The following is a 21,691-nucleotide window of genomic DNA, read 5'->3' on the forward strand; positions in this document are numbered from 1 at the left end:
CCTCTCATTTAATTTTAAAAATAACTCAATAATTAATCCTAAAGTTCATTGAACACACGCATGTGAGAAGATATCACAATTTTCTTACTTCTCAAGTTGCATTAAAGAAGATGGAAGTCAAACGAACGACTTAATAATTAAACATCTTCCAATCTGACGCTTGGGGTGGAGATGCCACGGCACATACTCTGAGAACGCCCGCTTTACAATTAATCCCCCCGCGAAAAATTAACCGCCGTTTCCAATCTCACATCCAAATTCGCTCCGTTACCCGCCCGAATCGACAAAACCCCGTTTCCGTCGAGTGTAGCAGTACGTTGATAAGGGGTACCGAGTGGGACCCGTTGGTAAAGTCCGTGTCGGGTGCTCGGCCCTGCCTGCAGACGCCGTCTCTTTTGCTTTTGTTTGGCTTTTGCCACCACATCATCATCATCATCATGAGTAGCAGGAAGTATTACCACTAGCATTACCGTACTGTAGAGCATATATAAATATAACATAGGAAAGAGGACCAGAGGGGAGGGGAGAATAGAGAAAGTGTGAACTGTGAGAGCTTTTTTTTTTCATATCTGCTTTTGCTTTTTGCTTGCATCAATCACAACCACGTTACCATTTTCAGACCACGCGAGAGGGAAAGCGAGAGAGCTCCAATTGCCTGCGCTACGCCTCATTGTAACAAATGTGCGCCTGAGAGCTTGAGATTTGTACTGACCGTCCGATCTTGGGAATCAGAATGGGCAGCGTGTCGGAGGAGGAGGGGTCCGGCTCCGAGCAGAGTGAGCGCTGTGGGAGCTACAGTCCCAGCGCTGACATCAGCGAGTCTGAGAGCTGCAGTAGCTTCTCGTGCCGGCGGTTCGACGCCGAGGGCGGCGGTTCGAGTTCGATGACGTCGTCTCCCCATCAAGTCGCCGGGAATTTCGGTTTTCCTGCGACGGTGATGCTGCCGGTGATTGCAGGCAAGGATGTGGTTTGGGATGAGAAGCCTGAGAAACGGGAAACCGATTTGTCCGGTACTTTATCTTCGTTTGTTTTGTGTGTTTATTTTTAGTAATTATTGGATATCTTGCCTCTAAATTTGTTGCTAAATCGAGACAGTGAATGAGATTAATACTTATTTTTTGGTTTTATTCGAGTACATTTAATTCTCTTCGCTGCTTGAGCTGCTGTTGTCTTTGTTTGTATCGTTGCTTGAGCTTCTGTTGTCGTTGTTTGTATCGTCAGGAAAATGGGACTCGAATTGGCTTTGCCGATTCACTGTAAAATGAGAAATACACTTGAAAGTTTGTGTCTTTGATTAATTTGTGTGTTAAGTTTTTTCTTTTATACCGATTTTCCTCCGGTTTCTCTGCAACCAAACACGGATTTATACTGTTTATAGTTAAACTGAGAACTAAGACTCTGCAATTTTAGAAGGAAATTTTTAATTGATTTGAACTTTTTTTTTCTTAATTTTCAAAAGAGGTTGAGATGATGAAGGAGAGGTTCGCAAAGCTTCTTCTTGGAGAAGACATGTCTGGAGGAGGGAAAGGAGTGTGCACTGCCCTCGCCATCTCAAACGCCATTACCAATCTCTCTGGTCAGTTTGATATGTATATGTTTTTGGAATGTTTTGGTTGTTACGGCGCTGAAGTTTAATTTCGTTTTCCATGGCAGCGACTGTGTTTGGTGAGCTGTGGAGGTTAGAGCCACTGGCGCCGCAGAAGAAGGCAATGTGGCACCGAGAAATGGAGTGGCTCTTATGCGTAAGCGATTCCATAGTTGAGCTCGTTCCTTCGATACAACAGTTTCCTGGTGGGGGCACATATGAAGTAATGGCGACACGACCACGCTCAGATTTGTACGTGAATCTACCCGCGCTGAAGAAGCTCGATGCAATGCTGATTAGTATGCTTGATGGGTTTTGCGATACAGAGTTTTGGTATGTTGATAGGGGGATAGTTGTGGGTGAATCAAATGATTGTGACGCCTATGGATCGTGTGGTGGGAGGCCTTCGATTAGGCAGGAAGAGAAGTGGTGGCTGCCCTGTCCGAAAGTGCAGTCGTGTGGGTTGTCGGAGGATGCCAGGAAGAGGTTGCAGCAGTGCAGGGACTGCACGAACCAGATATTGAAGGCAGCCTTGGCAATTAATAGTGGTGTGCTAGCTGAGATGGAGATCCCCAGTGCTTTCTTGGAGACCTTGCCCAAGGTATGAGTTTCTATGCTGCTTGAATTATAATGTCAACATGACACAGCCAAAGGCTAAACTTGCTAACACAGTAGCACATATTCACTGGTTTTGCTTCATGGATTAGTATGCATCTCATTAATTTGCTGGGTTCGCAGCTTATAAGTGGTCTGTGTTATCTTAATGCTGGTTATGGCCTGTGCATTAGTCTTGGAAGAATGTTGCTCCTAAGTGAGGATTATTTCTTTTTTATATGCAGTAGATCCATAGTCCAATAGAGTTTGGAAATTGGGCGACGCTTAAATCTGAGGTTATCTAGTTCCTTTGTATTTTGGTGTCCTTTGACAATCTTGCTGGAGCTTTGTCATTCGATAATGTCCCTTAGAATTGGTGAAACCCTTGAATTTTATCGTTTGATTAGCTAATGGCTCTTATTCTCAAAGAAACTAAGTCTGGATGTCTATTTTATGCCTTATTTGATTTGAACAGTATAAGTTGTTTATGATGTCTTAATCTAATTGTAGAGCTGAATAGAATTCAACATATCATAACAATAGCAAATTCAGAAACTGGTTATAGTCGATTTCTATTAACGTTTCATTTTATTCCTTCTGTTGTCTGAATGCATTGCAGAGTGGAAAAGCTTGTCTTGGTGATATCATTTATCGTTACATAACTGCTGACCTGTTCTCACCAGAATGTCTACTTGATTGCCTGGACCTTTCATCTGAGCATCACACTCTGGAGATAGCTAACAGGATAGAAGCAGCAGTCCATGTCTGGAAGCGAAAAAACCAGAGGAAACATGCAAATCACAAGAAATCTAGGCGCTCGTCTTGGGGTGGCAAGGTCAAGGGCCTTGTAGCTGATGCTGCGAAGAATCATTTTTTAGCCCAAAGAGCAGAGACCCTCTTACAGAGCTTGAGGCTTCGTTTCCCTGGCCTCCCACAAACTGCATTGGATATGAATAAGATCCAGTACAATAAGGTATTATGCCCTGATAACCTTTTATTGCCCAGTAAATCTCACATTACACACACACAAACACACTGCTTTAATTATTGATGCCAAATATGCAATGACTCACTTTTTTGGTATATTCACAACAATTAGCTCACCCCCGTTATTTAGTTGTCAATACAGTGTGGCTCTAATGGTGCGGTGAGGAAAAGGAATTTCTTGGGAATTTAGGGGCATTGTGATTTAGAGGTTTGGTGCATCCTTGTGCCAGTACAAGCTACCGAGCATATGTCATATTCACAATATTGATGGGCTGTAACAACAAATAGTTCAAGAGACCTTGATAGTAGACAATTGGAGTAATTTCCTGGATCCATTTTTGTAGTGGGACCTTTAGTAGGGGACCTTAGGAGGCAAAGTCACAGGTCTCGTCATAATCTTGTTTAGTAAAGGAGAGAGGAAAAGAGGGGGTAAAAGATGAGAGTTAATGATCAATAGTTATTTTTTGTACATTTCGTCTCTTTAAAGAAGGTTCCCGGTTTGTCATTACCATGCCTTGGCCATTCAATACGTTGTGGTAGAAGACGATAAGAACTTTCCAGTCATGTAAATATTGAAAGCATTTATTTCTTGCAGGATGTAGGGCAGTCAATTCTTGAAAGCTACTCAAGGGTGATGGAAAGCTTGGCCTTTAACATAACGGCCAGAATAGATGATGTTCTTTACGTCGATGATGCGACGAAGCGTTGTGCTGCAGCCGAAACAATGTCCATTTTCAGCAGGGGTGGTCTTGGTGGTATTCCTATTCAGAAACGGATGTCTCCGAGCCCCTTCTCGATCCACCACACCCCATATGCCTCTCCGTTTGCAACTCCGACCTTCTGTTCTTCCACTCCGGTAATGGGAAGCCCAGGGAGGGCACCTTCCTCTCTTAAAAGGACTGGTCTTAAGGAAGCAACTGACATGAAGTCAGAAAAACTAGTCCCGGCAGAATATGACAAAGTGTGGTCATATGCTGGGAACGTCAGTGCAAGAAGAGATCCCGGAAATGCTCCAGAGCGAGATTGACTTCTTCTATAGGTGCTGGTAAGTTGAAACACCTAATCAAAAACTAACAACGAAGCTGTAGAGCTGGTCTGGAAGGCGGATAGCCTTGAGGCTGTGACTGAGAATGAGAAATATCGGAGAGAGGGGGGGATAATATTGTATATGCATTAGCAATAGAATTAGGTGGTTTATTAAAGTTTTGAGATTAGATCATGGCTTTTCATCAGGTGATAGGTGAAAAGAGAGGAGATTATGATTTTCTTATATTTTCAATGCTTTCTGAAGTTTACTTTTCAAATGGCAAAGCTGATCGATCTCGCCTTCCTGCCAAGAGCATGATTGATTACTAACGACGAAAAAGAGTTGTTAATCAAATCCATGCTTCCAGTTGTAACATGAAGATGGTATTGCAGATCTAGAATGAGCACAAACAAAAGCAATTAAAATATTTCCTGGGAAATTAACATTGCAAGTAATGCATATATCACTCCCGTGCAAATGGAAAGAAATTCTTTCAATCTATGTTCAAAGCACTCGTCGTCGAAGTTTACACTTTCCAAAACAATTCCATTTGTGAATGTATTTCTTCACTCTTTAAATACACGATTTTGCTCTCGGGTTGATCTACCATTATCATTATAAGTTCCAGTGAAGGTTTTTTTTTTTTTTTTTTTGAAAAGGGAGAAAAGAGGTTAAAGGGGGATTGGAACACTGTACTACGATTTTTCTTGTTCCAAAACTTAAGATTGGTTGTTGATTTTGGATGATATTTGCATTAAATCTAATTGTTTGATAACCAAATAAAAATAGTATGTTTGTGCCCACAGCATATGCTAAACTGGGCCGTCTGAGAAAAATGTAAAGAGAAGGAAATATATTACTGATCAGCATACACATTCTACTCAAAGGTAGAATTGGAGAACTTCAAAAAGCACTCAACAACAATCATTTACTATATGCTGATGGCATAGTAATTCTCCGAAATGATTAAGCAATTCAGAAGTGATCCAATAAGATATGAGAAGTTCCTGGCTGGCCAAAATCATGCACTGTGCCAACTCCATCGTGTCAAAGGCCAAAATAATGTGTATAAGAAGATTCATGGCTCCAGATCCCTACAAGCATCAAGTTGTTTGGCTATTTACCTGACGGCCCAGAAAAACAAGAAAATGATCTTCACTTCACAAGGCCAGTTCTTCAAATTGATTTTGCACCTGTCCCAGTCACCCAATTAGCACTTCACACACCATGTATTGACAACAGATACTTATATATGTGATATAAATTAAAAGCTAAAATTATAATTAACAATTAACTTAAATTAGTATTTCAGATTTTCAGCAACAAAACACCAGGGACCTGAGAAAGAAAATTGTAGAGAGAGAAAGAACCAAGGTTGCAGAGATCCTCATTCAGAAGAACCAGGATATGGGTTAAGGGATGAGATAGTAAGTTGAGATAAATTTCCAATTTTCCATGAACACCAAATAAATTGAAAATAAAGAATGTGCAGTCAGATTTGTGGTCGCTTCACAAGAAGACTGCTTTGGGGAGTTGAAAGCCATACTGCAATAGTTGACTAACTCCTGAAATTCTATTTCTCTGAGGTTCACTTATTAACCACTTGGAGAGCTCGGCTCAAACTCGCCCTTCCAGAAGGTCACACCCAAAGGGTGGCTTCTCAAGGTGTTCACTTCAAATAAATGCCCCTAAAGGTGCTCACATTGATGGATCTGAAACAGGAAGGAGGAAGCTTGAAACAACTTCAATTCTTATCAACTGTAAGTCGCAGCTTTCATGTCATGGGCCTTTAACATGGCTAAATGCTCTAAGTGGGTGCACTGTCCCAAGGGAGGAGGGATCTCTGCTGCTTCAAGAATAGCTAATGCTCAAGGCAACTGTCCTTGGAGCCTGCCTATTCACTAGATAATAGTCAAACCTGGCCCTGCAGATCCTATGAATGGCAGATCCTCAAATCAAGAGGCCCAGGAACATGTGCATAGAATATGCTTCCTAAGGCCTACCATATTTCACAAAGCATCACAAGTGACTATAATTAAGGCAAAATGCCTTGACTTACTCTGTTGCCTACGGAGCTTTTGCTATCAAACTAATTACTGGAAGATCTCTCCCAACTAAGAATCCCTTACCCATAAATGTTTCCATGTCACGCATGATAAACATACTAATATTTTGCTAGACGTGAACAAAAGAGTTGAGTACATGTATTATTATTTTTGTCAGGCTCCGCTTAGTAGTTCTCGTACGCCCTTGTTAAATTTCAAAATTCTCACATGCTAAGATCAATAGTCCTTGACTGCCACATTAATTCTTTCGAAATCTTCGATAGTTGTCAACTGTTTGTTTTGTCTACTAAACCATTATCCCATTCATGGATTTAAACCAATTATTCTGTCCATCACTGGGACATTTTCTCAACCATTGAGCCTTAGCCAAAGAAAAAAGATAACTACGGAAATAAAAATGAGCACTAGAGATTGACATGGTTATATACAAGTAGTAACTCAGCACGCCATAACCTACAACAATGAGAAAATGGAGCATATCACAAAAGGTTTTACAGGCCACACAGTGGCCAACTTTAAAAATATCCGTGTTTAACAATGACATTAACTTAGAGTCAACAATTAGAGCATTTTGTAAGAACTCCTTTCAGTTCTAGCACTGTTTTCTGCCTAAGTTAACAATGCATACAACTGTGTTTTAACACATAATTTATAATGTTCGAGAACTATAAAAAATTGATTTTTCTTTCACAAGTTTAGATCAGTCGAATTTTTGCCTCTCAGGTTTTCAAAGCTTTTCTCAATTCCTAGGCTCCATTTTTTATTTTTTATTTTTTTCAAAATATACAAGTGCTTTCATGATCAATAAAGAGTGAAAACTCCAAGTTCTGAGAAGACCTTATCTGATGTTTTACAGGTTAGATAAGGTAAGACATAATATTGCATATTACATGCAGCATGGAAGAAATGCTTACAAGTTGGGTTATGTCAAATGTTATCTTATAGCCCATTGCTAACTAGCCATCGATGCCAAAGAACTCCTCCATTCAAGAAATCCCCTTAAACCCCTTTGTTGTCAAAGAAAGCAGTTCACAAACCAAGGCCACAACACCACCTAATATAATTCCTCTTCCCAACCAAATGATTATCTTGAAACAATACCAGACAAACTTTACTCTATGTGGCACATTCACAGCTTTGAACCAAAAGTTGTTCACCACATAAAGACATAATACCATTTATACTCCACAACAAACCAAAAGTGAGCGCTAAATTCATTTCTAATTGCTTAAAGCAGCAAGGTATCACTTTATAACATATATAAACTAGCAACTAAGGAATGGAAATTCTCATCTTCAAAAATGGCTCTTTACAAATTGTTTGTACCAAGCATTGATAATTAAGAATGTAGCATCTTAAGCAAACTTTACTGCACACATTTGGTAATGCAATCATATGAACCTATATAACAACTGTGGCAAGTAAAAGGCTTAAAAATTGCAAAGGGAAAATACTCACTGTCAAATTTGTTGCCGCAACCCAATCCGGAGGCGGCCAGAACAGCTTTGAATACTCCGGACAATCTGCCAAATGTGCAATACTACCATTATCCAAATCAAAGACACATATATCCCGACCCTTGAAAACTCCATCACTGCCACCACTGCCACCACTGCCACTACCTTCTTCACCCCATGTGTAGAAGAAATTATCTGTAAACAGCACACAATTCCCTTTGATACACCCCGACAACGACAACTCCGCCACTGAGGCCGAAAATGCACAATCATCTCCCAAGAACAACACCCTATCTCTCAAGTTCTCCACCTCCACCCACCTCTTCCCCTCTATATCCAACCTAAAAACTTTAAACCGAACTGCCCTCTCCCCAGCAACGTACTGATCAAAAACCTCCTCAACATCAATATCTTCGTCATCACCAACAAACACATCCCCAGCACTTAAATACATATCAACCAACAACAACCCTCCATTTGATTCTACCAGAAACTTCTTATCCCCGCCATACACAGACTCAGCAACCAAGGTCACATCCAACGACAACCCGACAAGCACGGCCCTCCCCGTGCCGTCAACCGCGTAGAACTCCCCTTGAAACAGGGCAACATCGTCGTACGGCGAAGGCATGTCATGAATTATCGTCCACCGCTTGTCGCCAGACTTGAACATAGCTAATTTCCCCGAAACGTGAATCGTGAGCAGCGAGAATGCCTCTTCAATTCCTCCACAACCCGAGCTCATAAACACAACTTTTTCCATGTACAAGTTTCCCAAATCGCCAAAAGCGTCCCCGAATGGTCGGTAATTCATGTAGTGTAGAACATATTCTTGTCCCAATTCGAATACTATGAAGTGGGTTAGGTTCATTGTGTTAGGGAAAGATGTGGGCATGGGTCTGAGTTGGATCCGAGAGAGTGGGTTCAGCAAGCGCATTCGATTCGGATACAACTCTTCGACTTTGACAAGCCAGGATGAATTGGATGATTGGGAACGAGGATCGGTGGTTGCGATGAGGAATATAGAGCGCCGGGAGAGGTGGAAGCCCCAGCTGGAGTCCGTGATTCCGTCGCATTGAAGGAAGGGGAAACGGCCAGGCAAGCGGAGGAGGGGTCTGGGTGAGACGGAAGATCGCCACCAGGAGCAGACTGATCGAAAGCGGAGCATGTAGAAGGGGCTGTCGAGGCGTTCGGCGATTACGCTAAGGATTTCCTTGGGGAGTTGGGACCAATCTGCCATTGAAGACTTTTTTTTTTTTTTTTTCCTCGGGAAAGCGTGAGAGAACAGAGAAGAAAGCGAAGAGAAAATCTGAAAATGGCACGCTTGTGGAAGGATACTGCCACGTGGGATAGTGCAGATGAAGCCAAAAAGTGGAGGGCGAATGGGCGATGGCAAAAATGGTATGTATATCGAGACCGTAAATATAATATGTATGGTATTATTCAAACTATATAATATTTCACGAAATGGAAAAGAATGATTTTTCAAAAATATAAATACTTTCCATACTTTAAAATCATCTATCTATAAATTCAGATGGTCTGCGAATAAAAATAGATGGCAAATTATCAGGTCCTTTTTGTTAAAATTTTTGTTTTCTTCTTTTAAAATTAATAAACAACTCAAATACAAAAACAATTTTTTTAAATTTATATCATATCAAAATAATTTTTCAATATATATATATATATATCAACAAATATATTATTGTATAAACCAAAACATCAATGGGACTTGTTGGGGTTGGCAAATGTCAGAGAATTAAATTAGTGACATTTGTTTCTATGAGTGGTAGTCGGTAGGGGTTGGCAAAACCCACCCTGCTTGCCCTGATCCACACCGATCCGCCCTGCCCCGCTCGCTTAATTTCCCTCACAAAAAAGCAAATTAGGTTAAATATTAGGATATCCGCATGGGGCATGTCGGATTGCGAGTAGCATTTTTAAAATTTTCAAGGGTACCTGCCCCACCTCGCAATATAACTCAACCCTAAAAAAAAACCTAATACCCACATCTCCAGCATCTTCTTCTTCTTCCTTCTCCTTTGCGCCTCTCTCTCTCTCTTTCTCCTACGGCTCTCTCCCTCTTCATCTCTCTTTAGCGGTCCCGTCCTAGTTGTCTGTAGCTCTCTTGGGGTCCAAACCCTAGTCACCTGTCCAAACCTGCATCACCTGCCCCTCAAAACCCAAAATCCGACGGATATTGTTTATTATAGCTGGATTGCGGGTCTCATTTTTAGTATCTGTAACCTGCAGGTGCGGGTACCAACCCTACACGTGCCCACCCTAATGAGTGGTAGTTTTCAATCATCTTTTTAGTAATTTTCTTTAGAGGTTAGTAACTAAATTTGACAAAGATGATCAATTAAATCAAATTGAGTGCTCAGAAAATTAAATGGAGAGTTTTTAAAATTTGAAAGTATTTTCAGAACGTGCAGATGGTGTTAAGCGAAGTTTTCAAAAAAAAAAAAAAAAAGAGAGAGAGAAAAGAAAACTGCAATCGTGAGTGTCCGTATGTATAAAAGAATAAAAAAAGGTTTCGGGCGGAAATTAGTGGCTCCGGTCAAAAGCTTGTAGAGCTGTAGACCCTTCGTGCTCGTTTGGGAGTGGAATTTTAATAAGTGCGATTTTAAAAATTGTGTTTTTAAAATTGTATAGGCGTTTGGTAAAACATGTTAAAAAATATATATATATTTTTTATCAATTGAGTGTTTGGATAACATTGGTATATAATTGCGGTTTCATGACCAAATAGGTAAATATTGCACCAAATATTATTTTAAACGAAATCGTAATTTTAATTTAAATACGCATTTTTTTTTTTTAAATAAGCAGTCATAGAAATCGTTGATTTTTCTACTATTTTAAAATTTATATTTTTAAAATTACAATCTCAAAAACTCTAAAATTACAATTTAGTTTAACAACAGAGATTATTTTTTAAAAGACACACTCCCAAACTATCAACAAACAATACCATCAGAACCGCAGTAAACAATCCCGCCCTCCTATCACCGTTTCACTCTCTCTCTCTCTCTCGCTCGCCGCTCATGGAGGAAAACAAGAAGCAGAGCAGTGAAGGGAGCGACTCGAAGAGCTCATCCTCACGTTCCAAAATTTTCGGTGCTGGCGCGCTCGAACTCAGCGTCGACGACGCTTCGCGCTTGATCGGCGGAATTGTCGAGAAGGGAATCTCCGACAACGAGCTACAGAGCAAGCCCATTGCGCCCCCCAAACCCTCCGTTCTCCCTTTCCCCGCCGCTCGCCATCGCTCCCAGGGCCCGGTAAAGTCCTTGCTTTGCTTCACATTCTTCTGATTCTGAGCACGATACCAAGTATAGCCTAGGCGTTGGAAACCCTAAAAAGTTTGGAGTATGGACTTGTTTGGTTGCTGAGAAAATGTGGGAAAAGCAAAGAAAAAGGAATCAACTTTGGAGTTATGGACTATCATTGCGTGGTGAACCAAGAGTGTATGAGCCTAGTAGGAACATGTGGCTTTGCTGTGTTAACTTATTTAATTTTATTTAATGTCTTAATTCTTCGTTACATTGATTAATTTTCATTTGTTCATTTCTGGGTTAAAAGTATTTCCGTTAATGTGAAAATAAAGAAAACCAAAAAGAATTTTTGTTTTGTTTTGTTTTCTTTAAGAATTTAAAATGACTGATGCTTAAATTTTATTCACCAGCATTGGGGTCCAATAGGTGGTATAATAGATGATAATGATAATGACGGGGAAAAGGAGGAAGATAAAGGTTTCATGGAATTTGACCCAATAGCACCTTTTGCCAATCCAGTAGAGAGGAAGAAGAAAAAAGGATTGGATTTAAGCAGGTGGAGGGAGATTGCCTCGGGTGATAATCGTTCCATAGCTGATAAAGTGGCTCAGAAAACTGAAAAAGAAAGAAAAAGTGGAGCTGCATCGAAGAGGAACGTGTCACGTGGTCCACCCTCAGCTGTCCCAATGAAAATGGATGTCAAACGAAACTTAGATACGGGTAGGCGCCTGAATGAATCTGGTGAAGCCATGACAAGTATTTCAGATGATGGATCTTTTAGTTCAGCCACTGACATGGAATTAGATAACTTGAAAGAGAGCGTGAAAGATGCCAACCCAGTTAACTTCAGTGTGGAGAGAAGGAAACATGATGGTATTGGATTTTCAGAGGTTCATAGAAGGCAGGAGCTATCCACCATGGTTTCTAGTTCCAGGTCCAACAACTTCAAGAATGAACAAGAGTCCATGTCTCTTGATAGTCAGATTGATGCTAAGAACCGTGCCCAACTACAGCGAATGTCACCGGACGAGATTGCAGAAGCACAGGCAGAGATAATGGAGAAGATAGACCCTGTAATTTTAAAAGCACTAAAAAAGAGGTCCAACAACTTCAAGAATGAACAAGAGTCCATGTCTCTTGAGAGTCAGATTGATGCTGAGAACCGTGCCCGACTACAGGGAATGTCACCTGATGAGATTGCGGAAGCACAGGCAGAGATAATGGAGAAGATGGACCCTGCAATCTTAAAAGCACTAAAAAAGAGGGCTCAAGCCAAACTGAAGAAGCAGATAAGCTCAAGCTCAGAAGTCGGCACCACTGTTGAACAGAGTGCTGTCCAGAATGAGAATTCCCAAGATGCTGAAGGTTTTGCACACTTAGACCATGATATCTCTCATATGGTAGCAACAACCTCTGATAATGCACAGAGTAGGCGAGACAATGGTGCAGCCAATCGTAGTTTGTGGAATGCTTGGAGTGAAAGAGTTGAGGCTGTAAGGGAATTAAGATTTTCCTTGGAAGGGGCTGTTGTTGAGAACGATTTTGTGCAGGTGCCTAATACTTGTAAGGACAAAATATTCTTGTCGGCACTGTTGATTTATTTTAAATAATATAATCTGGTGTTTCATTGTTTGCCCAATGATGTTATGTATCTCAAGTTCTAAGATTGATGGCTCAAAAGAGTAGTTACTTACCTTCTTTTTTTTTGTGCCCATAATGTTTGTTAATTAAATAGGACGAGCTTGTTTAGTTTGCTCGTGGGTATCATTATCTAGTTATACATGTTTTTCTTTATGGTTGGACGCTAATGCTTAAGTAAATGATATTTCCACATCATCATGTCAATTTACCTAGTTCTTCTAGTAGTAACTACCTTATATTTTTTATGCTTTATTTCGGCATTTCAAGGCCAAAGTATTAGACTTAAATTTTATGGTGGATGCAAAAAGTGATTACCTTGTAATGTTTAGAATGCAATAAGCTGATGAGCTTGATGATGCTGGTAAAAGGTTTGACATTGAGAAGCATTGCAGCTTGACAATAGAAGCCTGTGCTGAATAACCATTGTTTAATAGGTGTTCTAGAGCTAATTTTATGTATAATTAATTCAAAACTTTCAGATTTTTGGACATAAGCCAAAAATGTTATTCGATTCAGGGTTGGATCCCCCTTGTTCTCTTTAAATTATTATGTTCTTGAAGTTTATTTTAGTTGGCTCGAATCCTTAGTTGAAAAGTCTTAATAGATTTTTACCATGAAATGCTTAGCAAAGTAGTAATAATTTTTTTGTCTAGATAATGCAAGTAAATAAATGTTGTTCTTGTTACTCAAGATAAAGAAAATAACGTATGCCTCAATATGACATTGACTAAATTCTCCTTTATTTTTCTCTTGCTCTAGGTGATATCAGTGTTCAGAATAGGCGTAGTGCTGACAATGTTACAGAGCGTGACTTCCTGCGGACTGAGGGTGATCCTGCTGCTATAGGTTACACAATAAAAGAAGCTGTGGCACTCGCTCGAAGTGTGGTCAGTTTACATCTTGTATCTTTGCGCTTAATTCTTCTAATTGTTTGCTTTTTGAATGGACCATATCTTTTTTGATCTGGGTACAATATAAAGTTTGGTGAAGCTGAGTCAAGGAAAATTTTTTGGTTTTTTGATATGTAAAAATTATGTATTTTTTATTATTATTGTAAATAATCGAGATATCATTAAAAGCGTAAAGCGCCCTAAGTATATAGGAAGTAAACATGAGAATACACCTAATTAGAAGGAGAAAATACCTAATGATATGTAAGAATTATACTCATGAATATGTCCCTGTAATTGTCACTGGTATCTTATACTTTTTGCTGTAGTTTTCTGTTCTCCTCTTTTATTATTCTCTATGTTCTTTCTTTTCAGGTTCCAGGACAACGAGCACTTGCTTTGCATCTCATCTATTCAGTGCTTGATAAGGCATTACACGGTATTTATCAGAATAGAGTTGTATCTACTCTGGACAATGCCAACAAATTTGACAGATATATTGATTGGGAGGCTGTCTGGGCTTTCGCGCTGGGCCCAGAACCTGAGCTTGTTTTGTCGCTGAGGTGAATACCATCTTAATGATTATATTGCTTATTTCCATTTATGGTCAGCCATTACAATTTCATTTCTGTGTTCGTAAAACACCAGCTTTATTGCACATATGTTTACCAGTTTTGGGTAGTGATTTCTGATGTTATTTAGTCCATATCTATCAGTACCCGTTCTTGTGCTTTTAAAATTTATTGTTTATTAACAATAATTTTTTTGATAAGTAATTGAATTGCACCCTTATGCTTTTTAATGAAATTTGATTACTTATAAAAAAAATTTGGTGTAAATTATATAATCATCCTAGGCTTTCTGGCATTTTAGAGCACTCTGTAAAACCAGATAAGCTTGCAGAGCATTTCCTTGGAAAAAAAACAAACCAGTAAAGATACTAATATGTGGTTGTAATTGAAACTGGTAAGTTGTCCAACATGGCGTACAAAGACTGTTTGAGGCCTTGCCTTGCTGCCTTTCATTCGAAAACATTTTTTTTTTTTTTTTTTTTTCTGAAGTCAAATGGCAAGGAGGCATAGTATTATTCCTTGACTTCCTTTTTTCGTTTCCTTATTTTTCATCAAATGCATGCAACAGAACATATCCTGGATCTTTTTGTCACCTTTTTGGATCACCAAAGGAAAGTAGTTTGAACTGAATGAATTTTATATGCTATCATTAATTCAGGAATTTATAGAACAAAGTAATAAATGTGTTCTCTATTGTGCTGCTTAAATTTTGTACCTTTTCATGTTTCTTTGTTAGTATTTAATAGTTTTTATTGGTTTCTGGTTTTCTAAATTGTTTCGTATTTTATTTATCTTTGTATTTTTTAACATCTTTTGAACTTTGGATATTTTGTGGCACCAAAATATTGCAATTTAATTAGTGTTTTGTTTTTTTATAGGATGTCTCTTGATGATAACCACAACTCTGTAGTTCTAGCTTGTGCCAAAGTTATTCAATCTATATTAAGTTGTGATGTGAATGAGAACTTCTTTGAGATCTCGGAGGTAGAGGATTTTTTTTATTTATTTATTTTCCTTCTGTTATTTTTTTTAGTCTATAACTATTATTCCGAGTGCATTTAATATATTCTGCTTTCAGAAAATTGCAACCTATGAGAAGGAAATCTTTACTGCCCCTGTGTTCCGAAGTAAACCAGAGATTGATGTTGGTTTCCTACATGGTGGATTCTGGAAGTACAGTGCTAAACCTTCTAATATTCTTCCTGTTGATGAGGATATGTTGGATGATGAGTCTGAAGGGAAACATACGATTCAGGACGATATTGTGGTTGGTGGACAGGATATAGCTGCAGGTTTGGTTCGGATGGGAATCCTTTCAAGGCTTCGCTATCTTTTGGAGGTAAGCATGATGATAGTATAAGATGATTCATTATTATTATTTTTTTCATGCTTGTCTCCACTATAGTAACTTACCAAGGTTTCTGATAATTGTGTGAGATTTATGAAAGAGAACCACATTCTTTCACTTAATTAACATGCTCTCCTCCTTCCTCCTCCATTGGCTTGATGTTTTGTCTTGCTTGTCTTTCCTCTATTGTTAAACTACTTAAGTGGGACTGTGAGATAGTTGGCATTGCTAAGTACCACAAATCAAAGCTGAGAGGATCTAATGAATAAATATCTGTTGTATTTGAACATGTATTCTGGGGTATATGGATGCATGCCACGTGTGTGGGTGTGCATGCATGTATATAGTCTGCAACATGTTCACCCCCACAGATACAAACGTATCAATTCATATAACTCATTTGTGTGTGTGTATATATAGATAAATATGCATTGTCATTTTTTATTGTTTGATTTTGTCTCCTAGGGTGAGTCAAATAAAAATTTAGTTTCTGAACCTAAATACATTGTTTACCTCCTAATTCATTTTCTAATTTAAAGATAAGGGTGAACTTTTTGATAAGAATAATCTGATGTGAATGTGGATTATTTTGTGTTTCTACGTGTCAAACACCCTATCGTCAAATAGATGCACACAATATAATCATGAGAAAGAACTTCTCTTGTAAAATTGATGATTTCAAGATTTTCATGAAGAGGCATCATTTACTATTGTGCTTATTTTGTTTGGCATGTTTCTTTTGAACTGCTCTATCCTACTTCATATGACTGTAGTAATGGTTTTACCTCTCAGTGCTTGCTGTACTTCATGTTATACTTTTCTAATATGTATTCATTTGTATGGTTTCAGACAGACCCTACTGCAGCTTTAGAAGAATGCATAATTTCTATACTTGTTGGAATAGCTAGGCATTCCCCAACATGTGCAAATGCAATCATGAAATGCCAAAGGCTCGTTGAAACAGTTGTCCACAGATTTACATCGAAAGACAACATAGAAATTCATCCTTCTAAAATAAAATCTGTTAGCCTTTTAAAGGTAAGTAATTTTATTTTCTTATTTTTGGAGAGATTCTAGATTGTGAATTATCCTGCTGATAAACTGCTGATATTGTCTTTTTTTGATATAAAATACAAGGTTTTGGCTCGATCAGACCAGAAGAATTGTATTAAGTTTATAGAGAATGGGACATTCAAAACTATGACATGGCATATGTATCAATATGTTTCCTCCCTTGACCACTGGGTAAAATCAGGAAGAGAGAACTGTAAACTTTCATCAGCTTTGATTGTTGAACAATTACGTTTTTGGAAGATCTGCATTCAGTATGGATATTGTGTATCATGTTTTTCAGATATTTTCCCTGCGTTGTGCTTGTGGCTGAATCCACCTACAGTTGAAAAACTTATACAGAATAGTATTATTAGTGAATTCAGTTCCATCTGTACAGAGGCATACCTTGTTTTGGAAGCTTTGGCTAGAAGACTTCCAGCTCTCTTTTCACAGGAGCATGCTGGTGATGATACAGAGATCTGGTCTTGGAATTGTGTCAGTCCAATGGTTGATTTAGCTATGAAGTGGATAGCATTAAAGAATGATCCGCATATGTCTAAACTCTTTGAATGGCAAAAAGGAATTGGGAGTGACTTTGTTTTCCAAGATACTTCTGTAACTCCCTTGTTGTGGGTATATTCAGCTGTCATGCATATGCTATGCAGAGTGCTTGAAAGGGTGATCCCAGAGGGGGTTAGCGTCAACCTGCATGGAAGTAGTGAACTCATGCCATGGCTGTCCGAGTTTGTTCCTAAGGTTGGACTTGAGATTGTTAAAAATGGATTTTTGGGCATTTCAGATGCCAATAGTTCAGAATATCCTGCTGCAAATGGCTCTTTCATCGAGGAACTATGTCATTTGAGACAGCGAAGTAATAATGAAACATCATTAGCTTCTGTATGTTGCCTTCATGGATTTTTCCAGGTTATTGTAAACATTGATAGGTTGATCCAGCTAGCGAAGAATGCTGTCCATGGTCCTCCCCAAGAATATTGTATCTCAAAAGAAGGGAAAATACTTGATAATGGGATACTTAAGGGGTCTATGGTTGAATTGAGAAGTCTCTTAAACATTTTTATGAAGTTAGTTGCTTCAGAGTGGCACTTTGTTCAGTCCATTGAGATATTTGGCAGGGGCGGCCCTGCTCCAGGGTTGGGTGTTGGCTGGGGTGCATCTGGTGGAGGATTTTGGTCTGCTGATGTTTTGTTGGCACAAATAGATGCAGGATTTCTCATTTACTTGCTCAAAAGTTTTCAATTGCTGTCTTCTACCGATACATCCACAGTTGAAGCAATGACCTTCACTATGCAAAGGATCAATTCAGCCTTAGGTGCATGTTTAACTGCTGGGCCTAGGGATAGCGTTATTGTGGAAGAAGCGCTAAATATTTTACTCCGTGTCCATGCTCTAAAGTTCCTTGGTCTCTGTATTCAGCAGTTTTTCCACCTTAATAAGAGATTTAAACCATTTGCGTGGGAATTTAAAGAAGAGGACTACCTGGTTTTCAGTGAAACATTAGCTTCTCACTTCAGGAACAGATGGTTGTCTATGAAGAAGAAGGTCAAAGACATGGTCAATAATAGTTGCTCTGGAAATAAAACATTTAAAAAGGGTAGTGCAGGTCTGGATACTATATTTGAGGACTTAGACACGTCAAATAAGATCAATCAAAAGCCTACTTCTTTAGTCGTAGAGTGGGCTCAACAGAGACTGCCACTTCCGACTCATTGGTTTCTCAGTCCAATCTCAACCATCTGTGATAGCAAGCATGCTGGCCTGCGAAGAGATAAAACAAAAAATCTTGTCGAAGATCCCAATGATTTATTTGAAGTTGCCAAAGCTGGACTTTTTTTTAATTTAGGTGTTGAAGCAATGTCCACTTTCAAATCCATTGAAGTCCCCTCCCCTGTTCAGATGGTACCATTAGTTTGGAAATTGCATTCTTTATCTGTGATCTTACTTGTTGGAATGGGCGTTCTTGAAGAGGAGAAGAGTAGGGATGTTTATGAAGCTTTGCAAAATATCTATGGGCAGCTTCTTGACCAAGCAAGGGCTAGTATAAGTGCTGACCTCATTTTGAAGAATAAAGTAGATATATTGCCAGAATCCAGAAATAAAAATAATGCAGGGTTTCTAATGTTTCAATCAGAGATTCATGAGAGTTACTCAACATTTATTGAAACTCTTGTGGAGCAGTTTTCTGCCATATCTTATGGTGATTTGATTTTTGGCCGGCAAGTTGCAGTCTATCTACACCGTCAAGTCGAAACTCCTACACGACTTGCTGCCTGGAATACTCTGACCAATGCTTGTGTTCTTGATCTTCTTCCCCCTCTAGAGAAATGCATTGCCGAGGCTGAGGGATACCTAGAACCTATTGAGGTATGGCTACCTAAATATCACCTTGTTTATATGGAGACCTGCTCCCCTTACACTTGACATATATTTCATGTTATTAGCCGAAAGGCTTCTAAAATACCTGAGAACTTGGTATAAATGTCATGAAAATTTATGGAAATTGGTTCTTCTGCAGGACAATGATGGTATTTTGGAGGCTTATGTGAAGTCATGGAATTCTGGTGCCCTTGACAGGGCTGCAACTCGAGGATCGGTCGCATATACACTGGTTATACACCACCTTTCTTCTTTCATATTTCACTCTCATGCTGTTGACAAGTTTCCATTGCGCAACAAGCTCGTAAAATCTCTTTTACGAGACTATTCCCGGAAGCAGCACCATGAGGTACGCAAATTTTCAGAAACTGTTGAAGACTCCAGTGTGGGTCTGGTAAAAATGAGTGGGACGAACAGATTCAATGTTTACTGATTGACACTGTCAAAATGTGGTGCCCGTGTATATTTGAAATTTGCAGAAGTGGAAAAACTTTATGTCAATGGATATGGAAAGGGAAATTGCAGTGTCTTGCACTTTTGTTTTCGTTGAATAAAATACATAAACATCTACCACATTTGGAGTTAGCTTTGCACTACTTTTCTTTTGGTGTTCCCTTGTTTTCAATATATAAAGCAACACAAGGAACTAAAAATATTCTAATTGTTTATTGTGGCATGTCACAGGGAATGATGTTGAATCTTATTCGATATAACAAGCCATCTACATCTAAGATGCTTGACAGAAATGGCGGTTCACCGCTAGAGAGAGGCGGTGTAGAGAAGAGGATCGAGGTATTAACAGAAGCTTGTGAAGGGAATTCCTCTTTGTTGACAGAAGTGGAGAAGCTGAAGTCCTCTTTATAAAGAAATGTTTGTAAATATATAAAATGTTTTGTAAATTAGGACGTTGAAAAGAAGGAAATGAAAGGTTTTTCATATTTGTTTTCTATATCCAGCGATGTGGGTACAAGCGAATACTACCTTGCTCATTTAGTATGATCATTCTCATCCTCACCATCCAAGAAGGAAGATGTCAAGTAGACTTGTTAAGAGATAAAAAAAAACTCATAACTTGTCATGTGGTTGATTTTGGTTAGGATATCTGGTATCTTACCAGGTTATATAAGGAAGACTAGAATTCTCCTAAATGTGACGTGGCTTTTAAAATTACCATTGAATTTGAGATTATCATTATTGAATTTTAATTTGTTAGTAATTTTAAAAGTCACGTCATATTTGAAAGGACTATAGGATAACTCTAATCTTTCTTATAGCATTACTTTCTTACCAGTGGTAAGATATAACTTCCATTTGAAATCTTAATTGATGAATAATTCAGAAAAGTCGTAAGCACACTTTTCCCCAACTGTGTTTAGTGTTGCTATCATTTCTGCGTCATTTTATTTTGATTACTTGTTGAAGCTTTACCCTTTTGCAACTACCAAACTTGCTCTACATCATTCTCTTTGTGGCTTCTGTCCTCTTGGGTTTAAGATGCTGCGTGGCGCCTCTTTGTCCAGCTAGTTGTACATTGCATATTTCACGTATTTATTAGAATAATAATTAAATAGTTAAATTTATTATTTTTATCAACTTAGCTGTTCGAAATAAGTAATAATTTATTATGGTATTAGAGTAAGGGTATCGGGTTTTAACCCTCTTTCCACACTCTACTCTATTTTTGTTAAATATTTCATATATTAGGCCTCTCTTTGAGGTGGCCGAACCGGCCAGGGGTGGCTCGAGCCACCCCTTTTCTAGTTTTTTTTTTTTTTTTAATCATTTTATTTTTAATTTTTTTTAATTAGATATATGGACACATGTCGATTTTTTAGGAGTGCTGACATGGATTTTTGTCAAATTTTAGATGAAAATTAGACGGAGATACTATCTCTATTTTTAGCTATTATATGTGATACAAAATAAAATTTATAGGGGCAAAAAAATAAAGTTGTTAAATTATAGGGGCAAAAAAGTATTTTACCCTTAAAAAAAAAAAAAAGAAGAAAGAAAGCGTTATTGTCCTTTTTTCCGTGAAGCATATTAATAACGCCTTCGAATACACATTTGCTTTGTTTTTTTTTGTTTTTTTTTTTTTTTTAGTGAAAACTGTGAAATGTACTTGGCTTTTAATGGTTCGTCGATTCTATCATAAATAATTTTTGGCGTAGAGTTTTTAAAGGAAAAAAATAAATAAATAAAGAATTGATTGTTGTGATATAAAGTAGAAATGAGTTTAGAATTTTTTAGGAGAGAAAAATAAGAGTTGTGTTTGGAAAACCATTTCATCACCTCAATACTATTCACGCACCATTTTTTTTTTTCAAAAAAATCAACATCAAAATATTCTCATTTTTTATATCACATCATTTAATTTTTTTTTTTTTTTATAATTCAAATTAAAAAATCACTACAAAATAAAAATATTTTCATTTTTTAATATAAAAAATTTAAAATTTTATACCACATCAATCCATATAAGGTACAATAACGAAGGCAAAAGGATTTGCCAAACACAACCAAAAAAAGTTGTTTGTTAAAATGAATAAATGAAGTTGACTTTTTTAGGAGAAATGAGAAAAAATAGTTGGCGAACATGCCCACGATCTTTAAAGTCTAAAGCTCTTTTTGTACTTCATTTTAAATTTCAATATTGAATGTTATCAAAAACTGGATATAGATCTTCATTAATTTTGTTGTTTGCATTACTAGCAATTCTGATATCAAATGAAGAGAATTTCTATGGGGTCCATCTCTCATCAATCAGAACAGATCTAAAATAACCTGCCATTCTATTGG

General features: G+C 38.1%; 3 protein-coding genes across 3 annotated transcripts; 2 read left to right on the forward strand and 1 right to left on the reverse strand.

Moving 5' to 3' along the window:
• Positions 1-512: 512 nt before the first annotated feature.
• LOC132176511 (rop guanine nucleotide exchange factor 1) lies at positions 513-4,385 on the forward strand. The gene is made up of 5 exons (XM_059588744.1): positions 513-1,010; positions 1,460-1,576; positions 1,654-2,186; positions 2,799-3,152; positions 3,762-4,385. Exons 1-5 carry the CDS (start codon positions 734-736, stop codon positions 4,191-4,193), a joined length of 1,713 nt encoding a protein of 570 aa, XP_059444727.1. The 5' UTR covers positions 513-733; the 3' UTR covers positions 4,194-4,385.
• Positions 4,386-5,031: 646 nt separating this feature from the next.
• Positions 5,032-9,028, reverse strand: LOC132176520 (F-box protein SKIP23). The gene is made up of 2 exons (XM_059588755.1): positions 7,718-9,028; positions 5,032-5,386 (listed from the first exon to the last, which is right to left on the reverse strand). Exons 1-2 carry the CDS (start codon positions 8,954-8,956, stop codon positions 5,354-5,356), a joined length of 1,272 nt encoding a protein of 423 aa, XP_059444738.1. The 5' UTR covers positions 8,957-9,028; the 3' UTR covers positions 5,032-5,353.
• A 1,673-nt stretch (positions 9,029-10,701) lies between these two features.
• On the forward strand, positions 10,702-19,843 carry LOC132183081 (transcriptional elongation regulator MINIYO). Its single transcript, XM_059596480.1, has 10 exons — positions 10,702-11,000; positions 11,405-12,557; positions 13,395-13,522; positions 13,901-14,088; positions 14,976-15,081; positions 15,176-15,436; positions 16,295-16,483; positions 16,583-18,880; positions 19,032-19,241; positions 19,577-19,843. Exons 1-10 carry the CDS (start codon positions 10,767-10,769, stop codon positions 19,754-19,756), a joined length of 4,947 nt encoding a protein of 1,648 aa, XP_059452463.1. The 5' UTR covers positions 10,702-10,766; the 3' UTR covers positions 19,757-19,843.
• The last annotated feature ends 1,848 nt before the right edge of the window (positions 19,844-21,691 follow it).

The sequence above is a fragment of the Corylus avellana genome, chromosome ca1 (assembly GCF_901000735.1).
Source record: "Corylus avellana chromosome ca1, CavTom2PMs-1.0".
Lineage (NCBI taxonomy): Eukaryota > Viridiplantae > Streptophyta > Magnoliopsida > Fagales > Betulaceae > Corylus > Corylus avellana.